This window comes from Tupaia chinensis, unplaced genomic scaffold (assembly GCF_000334495.1).
Source record: "Tupaia chinensis unplaced genomic scaffold, TupChi_1.0 Scaffold000563_1, whole genome shotgun sequence".
NCBI classification, from domain to species: Eukaryota; Metazoa; Chordata; class Mammalia; order Scandentia; family Tupaiidae; genus Tupaia; species Tupaia belangeri.
In genome coordinates this window covers 2,853,866-2,862,342 of record NW_006160076.1, presented here as the reverse complement: position 1 = coordinate 2,862,342, position 8,477 = coordinate 2,853,866, and the positions used below count along the sequence as shown (strand labels likewise).

General features: G+C 49.9%; 1 protein-coding gene across 1 annotated transcript in view; it reads left to right on the top strand.

The window, feature by feature from the left end:
• The first annotated feature begins 3,882 nt into the window (after positions 1-3,882).
• Positions 3,883-8,477, top strand: part of VGLL2 (vestigial like family member 2) — a 6,659-nt gene continuing 2,064 nt past the window's right edge. The window contains exons 1-2 of the mRNA XM_014591345.1: positions 3,883-4,070; positions 6,450-6,759. Of these exons, the coding sequence (XP_014446831.1) occupies positions 3,990-4,070; positions 6,450-6,759 (391 nt within the window). The 5' untranslated portion in view covers positions 3,883-3,989. The remainder of the gene's footprint in view (positions 4,071-6,449; positions 6,760-8,477) is intronic.

The window sequence follows — 8,477 nt, the reverse complement described above, 5'->3', positions numbered from 1 at the left end:
AGCAAGCCACCAGGTCCAGGACTTGAACCATGGTCAGCCATGTGGGAGTCCAGTGCCTTTAACCACCATGCCACCTGCCAGCCCCCTCACCTGGCTTTTAAGTGAGGTATCAGAGTACATAGATTTCTCTTTTATTTTCCTATGTCTTTAAAATAAAATCACTCTTCAGACTCTCCATTACAAAAGCATCATTCCTAAGTAACACCCCATGCTTGAAAAAAAAAAAAAAACCATCTTTTGCAAAAAAGTTTTCAAATAAAATTGTTAACTGCTAGATTCCACAAACCTTTTCAGTTACTCTCCTGAACCCAGACACCTCTCTCCTCAGTAAAACAGTCAAGAGCGACTCAAGCCGGAAATATATGTGGCCGTCACTGTGGGTTGGTAGAATGAAGCAGAAAACATGCCGACCTTCCCAATGCAAATAAACCAGGAGTAATGGAGGCATGGGCTGGCTGCAGGTCAGTTCCCCAAATCAGTTTGATTCATATGCTCCTCCTTTAAAACTATGTCTTCGCAGTTTTCAAAAGAAGATAACATAGGTGACAGAAAAATTCAAACTGAACGAAGTCACCTGCCTTATTCAAAAGGAGACACAACTTTCCCCAAACAGATATGTTAGTGTGATGCTATCTTGAAACATAGTCGTCCCAAGGTAATTTAATTTTGTTAACTTTGAGAATAAAGGTACCTTTTATTTTCACAGTTTTAGATACTGTTAGAATTGCAGACTAGAACTAGAGCATTAAAAGGAAATGTTAGTTGTATAAATTTTATTTTTTATGGGTCCCTCCTGGCAGCTCAATAAATTGCCACGAACTTCTCATAAAGGGGAATTTCTTTTTTTTTAAAAGGGGGGGTAGGGTTTGAGAGTCCCTCTGCCCAATTAGAAAGCTAAAAGGCAGTTTGATCCAATTGGTGAAAGTGTATTTCTCTAAGGGTGTCGATCCATTTGTTCATGGGATTCAAGTCTCAGGACATTCAGTTGTTTGGTTTGCAGTCTCTCAGCAAGAGAGAGAAAGAAGAAAGAATTTTCTTAGCTGCCTCCTTCCAACCTGTAGGTATTCAGGGAATTCTGAATCAGAACTTGGACTTCTTTGAGGGCCTGTGTCCTGGTGGTTCGAATGGCTGGGAAGGTGGAGTGGTTTAAGTTTAAGTAGTTTTACTTTCTGCTTTAGCACAGAAGTCAGAGGTCATCTCATCAGATTGACAAAAGTACAAATGACAACTTTTCAGATACAGAGAAGAGGGAAAGTGCTTCAGCCTCCGGGTGTATTTTTAAACTCTGGGCTATTTCTTTTTACTCCTTCACGTTGCAGTTGGAGGGTAGAGGGCAATATGGAGTGATACAAACCCAGTTCCCTTTGTCCAGTTGTTACTTCAAGCTCTGGGCAGTCAACAGTCCCACGTAGGCGCTTCCGCGAGATTTCTAACTGTGCCAACTAAGGGGAGATCGAGAGATGTGAGCAGAAAGCAACTAGAGTCATATTCTCTTCATTTTCTTAGTTCGAAATGTGTGAAATCACTGTTCCTGTTATTCTTTTCGAAATAACATCTTGTTAGAGAGATTGCCACGATTTTCTCTTCAATTTGTGGAGAACTCAAGGTTCTTCTAGGCCGTGGCCAAAGTAAAATGAAAATGTCAAAATGAGCGTGCACAGTGGGTTAGGAGGTAGGTACGCGTACGGGGAGGTGAGGGAAGACAGGCTTGACCTGCCATCCGGGGCTGGCCTCCGGCCGCTTTTCCCGCGCAATATTGCGGCCACCTTCTATGCTGCACAGTAGAGGCTGCGAGAGAAGGACCGCGCTTAGGTGACAGCTGCTTCCCGCGACCCCGTTCCCGAGATACCCTACGCGAGGGGGATCCAAAATGGGACCTCTGTGCGGGGATGGACTGCCAGACCTGTGCGAAACTGCGAGCGGGACCCGCGGGGCCGCACCCACAGGCGGCCTTGCCTCCTGGACGCCGCAACTGAGTGCGCGCCCGGGCTCCTGCGGTCTCCTTAGACCTGACCCGGGGCGCGCAGGCCGGGACCAGCCCAGAACCCGGCGCGAGGCTAGCTGGCACGCCCCCGGCTAGAAGGGTGAGCAGTGGCCGGGGCCTGCGTTTCGCATCCCAGGCATCCGGAAGAGAGCGTAGCGACTCTGAATGTCGGTCAGTTCGCTTAAATAAGCGGCTTTGCCCGTCCTCGGAAACTCCCGGGGGCACATACTTTAGGGTGGGGTTGGGAGGGTGTCCTGTGCCCCTGTGCGTCGGGATCTTCCAAAGCTCCGGCGTTCAGCCACAGACAGCCGGCCCCTGAAACTGGACTGGAGGAGTTTCATTCAGACTACCTTGGGGCCAGCAGGTGGCATGGTGGTTGAGGTGTTGGACTCTCACATGGCTGACCACAGTTCAGGTCTTGGACCTGGTGACTTACTTTCTCCCTTTCTCTTTCTCTGTTAAAAAATAAATAAAATAATTCTTCTTTAAAACTAGATTATCTTGTAGTTAACTACGGAAATCAGTCGCTCAAGACCGTTCACCATTTATAACCGACTTGGCGTTCTGAGGTCCTTGCCCATTTGTAAATCTGGCGAAACTAAAAATTCAACCCCGAAACCAATCGGCTTAGAATAGTCACTTTTTAAACACAAATGTTTCTTCAAGGTTGCATTCATTCTTCACTTTCTAGCCTGATAACGGATGTGAGGCTCTTTATTGGACTTGACCTGGGAGTAACTAGTGTCCGCTGGGGTCGGTCATCCGGGCCGCCTCTTCCTCAGGTCTGGGCTCCCTAGGCTCGTCCTGGGCTCGCAGCCCACACGCCTGGCCCATCACTGTTCTCCTAACGCCCCTCCGCGGCCCGACCCAGCCATTGTGTAGGATGGAGGACCCCACCGCGTCCTCGGTGCTCGGGTGGGAGGTGTGGCGAGGCTGGAGAGACGCGACCGGGGCTAGGAGAGCTCTCTCCGGGGCAGGAGAGAGAAGGGCGGCGTGCGCTGCGCGGTTCCTAAGGTGAGCCGGCGTGGCCGCTGCGGTTACCCGCCAGGAGGGGACAGAGCCCTCTGACCTGCCTTCCTTCCCGGACGCCTCTCCTTGGAGCCCGCGGGCCTCTGTCCCAACGAGTTACAGAAACTTTAAAGGCCTCGGGCCGGGGAGGCTTCGGCATGGGGTCTGGATGAGGCCTCCGACTCCTCGAAAGCAGCTCGCACCACGCGCAGTGGAGGGGGCGAGATACACGCTGCCCCCGCGGGGTGCAGAACAAAGAGCCGGATCCCCGACTCGGGAGGGGCAGAACCCTCCAGCCCCAGACTGCAGAACTGGGGTGCGGGCGGCGGCGGTAAGAGGATTCGGTGGAGAGGCTTGTTTCCAGGCTTTGGTCACCGCCCTGCGCCCCCAGAGGGAGCTCCCCTGCGCCCAGGCGGAGTCCCCAGACTTCCCTCCGGGACGACCCGGACCCCGAGAGCGCGGTTTCTGCACCTCACCCGGAAACGCGAGCAGAGAGAATCTCCCCGCCTCGCAGCCCTAGGACTCGGGCGCTCAACTCTCCGAGTGAGGCCGGGGCTCCCCCAGGAGCCCGTCCCGCGCGGTCTTTTCTCCGTGAGCCCAGCTCCCCTCCCAGGCCCTCCCCACGCCCTCGCGCCTCCTCCAGCCGGGGAATCCCTTTTCGCGCACGAAGCCTGGGGCCCCGCGCTCGTGAGCGCAGGGCCAAACTAGCTGAGGTGGAGCCCCAGGAAATGCCCGGGCGCCCCTTCGGACCCACGGCTCTCGCTCCCCATTGGCCTGCGGTCCCCACCCGCCGCTCCTCCCCCTCCCCCTCCCCACCCCCCCAGGGGCGTCAGCGGAGCCGAGCGAGCTAGCGGGATCCGCAGCCCCGGAGCGCGCTGCCCCTCGCTCCGCCGATGACTCCGCAGCCCCGGCCCACGCGCCGCCGATGCAGCACCCCAGACGTCCACCAAACCCGAGTTGATGAAAAAACACTTAACCGTCTCCGCTGCGGGGAGCCATGAGCTGTCTGGATGTTATGTACCAAGTCTATGGTCCTCCGCAGCCTTACTTCGCAGCCGCCTACACCCCCTACCACCAGGTATGCCTCTTCCCTGGGTCGGAGCCGAGATTCTGGGGACTTAGGGCAAGCCCGAGGCTCGTCGGAGCCCCGCCTGTTCCCCAGGTCCGCCGCGCCTTGGCGCGTCCGGGGAGTCTGACCAGCTGCGAGTGCCGCCCGGATGCGGAGATTGCCCGCGCTGCCACCCGGTTGGTTGTGCAATGAACTAACCCCGTTAGCTCACCCGTTTGCTCTCTCGGGAAGTCAGCTAAACCCTGCTAATGTGCGCCTGGGCCTTTCTGAGAATAACCAGACGAGGATGGCCCGGGCCGGATTTTCTTCTTAGAGGAGGACTCCACATTCTTACCAGCTTGGCGCGGGTGCGGGGAGTTGTCCGCAAAGCTTACGGCAGGGATAAACCAAATACTGGTCCCAAAGAAGAAAGCGACACTAAACCAAGATAAAAACTCCATCTCTGTTTTTCCGTATGCGATGCAGAGTTTCGCACGTTCGCATCCCTGCAAGTGTATCTCAGGAATAATTTCTTTTCAATTTTCAGACAACCAAGTCAAGTAATTTCAGGAGCAGGGAATTTGTTAGTACAGGCAAATCCAGGAAATTTGGATTCCCTGAAGCAAAATGCACAGGTTTTGTCATTTTTATTTCGTAAAGTTCTGGGGAGTGTACGTGGGTCCAGAACGATCCGCTGGGGACGAGTATAGACAATACTAAGCTTTTCTCAAAGCCTGAGGAAGAAGCTGAATCTGGCAGTCTCATCTTCCATAAACTCACTTTTAAGAAGACCGGTTAACCCCGGTTCTGCAAACTCTTTCGGTTCCATTTAATTCTTCTCATTTCTCTTTTCTTTGGATTGCATCTTTTCCTTCCTCAGCTGATTTGACAAAACTGAGGACAGTAGTCCAGGAAACACACACACAGGAGTTCTGACCAAGATAGAAAGTGAGGGCCTGGATTCCTCTTTCCAGAGAATCTAAAAAGACTCCAATACCCCAGTCCATGTTTGCCTTAATCCTAAATACACTCCAATACCCCAGTCCATGTTTGCCTTAATTTTGTTGTCAAATTCATAACATCTATATGAACATTTCCTGATGAATTAATGATCAATGCATAGGTTTTGGGTTTTTGTTTCACTCTCTCCTCTTCTTCCTTTTTAAACTTTCCCATCTGGATTTTATTTAGTGTTGATGTTCATTTTAAGAATGACTAGAGTCCCTCCCTATGAACTGGGTGAGAAAGGGGAATTTAGGAAATAGTTCCATTGCTAAATTACTCAAGTCTTCAGGCTCCAGCCTCCAAGATGACCTCCTTCCCAGGATGGATCTAGGGCAAAGAAGAGGAAGGCGGGTTGGTTTTCTGTCTGGTCCTTTCTCCTCCTGGGCCCTGGTCCAATCTATCACATTCAGATCTCTGTTCGCTTCTGTATGAATGGGGGCCTACCTTTCAAGGCCACCTCTGCCTGCATTCAATCATTGCTCCTTCCTATGAAAATGGTTTCTGCAGCTGCCTTGGTTTTTAAAATCATGTCAGACATCATGAGTTACCCAGCCTCATAGCAATGATCTTATCCTTCCTTTTCCTCCTTTTTATTATTCATTTCCTCAATGTGTGTGGAGATGGTGTGCGCGAATGTACTCATAGTCCACTGGTCTCTCCTTACACAAAAGACAGTCTATTTAAAAACCAAGACATTTTTAAGTGGCAGCGTGTGGGTGTCTAAACAAATATCAACTTGCATTTACTAAAATGACCCTTATTCTCCTTGTCGCGATGTCATTCCACTATTTTATATCACGTGATTCGTTACTAAACGAAACTATTTCAATCTTTCTGCCACAGTTCTTCCTTTACATCTCTGGTTGTGTAGAGTGGATTTTGTTTTGTTTTGGGGTAGTGGTGTTCTTTTTCTTTTCCATCATGAGAATGTTTAATCCTGCATCTTGTATTTCTGCCATAGATTCTTGGGCAGGGTACAGTCAGGCTCTCACTGGAGTTGGGCGTCCTTTACCCTTGAAGTCCGATTTTAAAAATATATCTGCCCTGAGCCCAGCTTTGAGGTCAAACTCAGCTCACAACCTGACTGCTTAGATGTCTTCTGGAACCTTTTCCCCCACATTTTCAGAGAGATTTCCCTAGGACCCAGCAGCAATTCAGGTGAGGCTGGGGTACCCAGGACAGAGATCTTCCGTAAGGAACCAGTCCTGGAGGGGAGCAGGTCGGAGGCCTGCAGTGATTCTGCCTCCTGTCCCATTGTTTTTATGCTGAAAGCCTAAGGCTTAGGTGCAGGTGCCAGATTCCCTGTGAATATTTAAGGATCGAATAAGGGAGTTTAGTCTGAACTGAATCCGATTTGCCATTACTTTTTAAACTGGCATCTCTATTCTTTCTCTTTCTGAGCAGAAACTAGCCTATTACTCCAAAATGCAGGAAGCCCAGGAGTGCAACGCCAGCCCCGGCAGCAGTGGCAGCGGCAGCTCCTCAGTTTCCAGCCAAACCCCAGCCAGTATAAAAGAGGAAGAAGGCAGCCCAGAGAAAGAGCGCCCACCTGAGGCAGAGTACATCAACTCCCGCTGCGTCCTGTTCACCTATTTCCAGGGAGACATCAGCTCTGTGGTGGATGAGCATTTCAGCAGAGCTCTGAGCCAACCAAGCAGCTACTCCCCCAGCTGTGCCAGCAGCAAAGCACCCAGGAGCTCTGGACCCTGGCGAGGTGAGGAGGCCCTGTTGGGAAAGGTTGATGAAGGGCCCTCTCGGGGCCTGGGGCCCACTCCAGGGGCCCAAAGATATGCAACTGAGAGAAAATTGGGTGTCAGACAAGGGTAAGGAAGACCCTTGGAGGGGGCTAAGGAAAAGGAAAGGGTATCTCTTGTTAGAGCGGCAGAGCAAGCAGGGCAGTAACCTGGAGAAAACACCAGTCTTGGGGTTAGAAGGCCTACACTTCCTAGCAGTATGACCTTGGGCAAGTCTCTTACCCTCTTTGAGGTCACTCAATTTACTGGTCTCTAAAATTAGAATAACACTTGCCTTCTTAACTATCCCCAGAGTAGACTACAAAGATTCAAATGAGAAATCATATGTAATTGCACTGTGGACAGGTGAGGTTTCCAACAGGCTCCCCAACCAGGGAGAGAAGGTTCTTTATCACCAACGTACAGGGCACGTTCCCAATTTTGGAAAATGTGCCTAGTGGAAAAAGTCCTAGAAGCCCCCAGCCCTCCAAGGATAATGTGTTGGAGGGTATCTCCAGAAGTCCCTACGCCTTCTGCCAGATTCCAAATACATGGGAACCTTGAAGCAGAAAGTATCTTTCAATAAACAAGTAACATAACAAAGAAACGAGAACAGAGACACAGCCAAGACATCACATCGCTAAGGGTTTTCTCAAACCCCTGCCCCCTTATTATTCTACCTGCTTCACACAGCACTGCTCTACTTTGGCTTGAAACAGTGTTTTCTTAGACAAGTCAACTAAATCTCCCTTCTGTTCCAAAATTTCAACTTCCCTTTATTGCCAATAAGACACAAGTGGAAGAAACCATTTAGAAAAGCTTCGGTTTTTTATGCTTTCCAAGCTGAGAAGTGAAGATTTTGCTTTTAAAAATAAAAAGTCATTTTCCTTTGTCATTTTGAGGGAAATGACAATCCTTGTCTCTCCCCGCCTTTTTCTTTCCTTAAGAGAGTCTGACAGTTTGCACAATCTGCCTTTAGATATATCCAAAAACATTCACTTTACGTACAGAGCATTATTCTTCCGTTGCCTAAACATTATTAACAGGAAGGCTGTTCACTATGCACAAAGGATTTTCAAATTATTTTAAATGATTAAGTCAGATGCTTTCCACAAAGGAGGTCTTGAATTAAATGTTACTTTCTCTCCCTCCCTACTAAAGGCAACAGATTTAAACTACCTGTCTGTTTTCTTAAAATGTGACCAGGCTCTAAGGTGAACAGGGATACTGACAATAATTACAACAATTACTATTATATTATTATTCCTGGTATTATACCTTGGTGCAGGATGTTAATTAAAACTTAGGATAAGAGACCTGTGCCCCTTCCTGTCCGCCCCTGCAGCTAGCACAGCTGCCCTATTAATGTCTGATTTACTCTCTTGCTTGAGTTCTTAGGGGGAAATATTTTAAAGAAGGTTTCTAGGAAGAACGCTAATAATAGCAAGACTGAACTATGTCGATGGACTTCCAGTCTATCGGAGGCCTTGGAGGGGCGCGTTTTCTGCAGGAAGGAAGCCTGAAATGCGAAAGGGGGTGGTGAGATCGCTAGGCGGCTGACGAAGGGCGCCCAGAGATATCTCTAGCTAGAGGAGAGGCTTCGGGCTGGGAAGGGAGATCGCAGCATTTCTGAGGCTGCAAGGCAGCTTGGCTTGGAGTCAGGGGGAAGCTCCCAGCGCCCCAAACTTGGGCAGGAGAA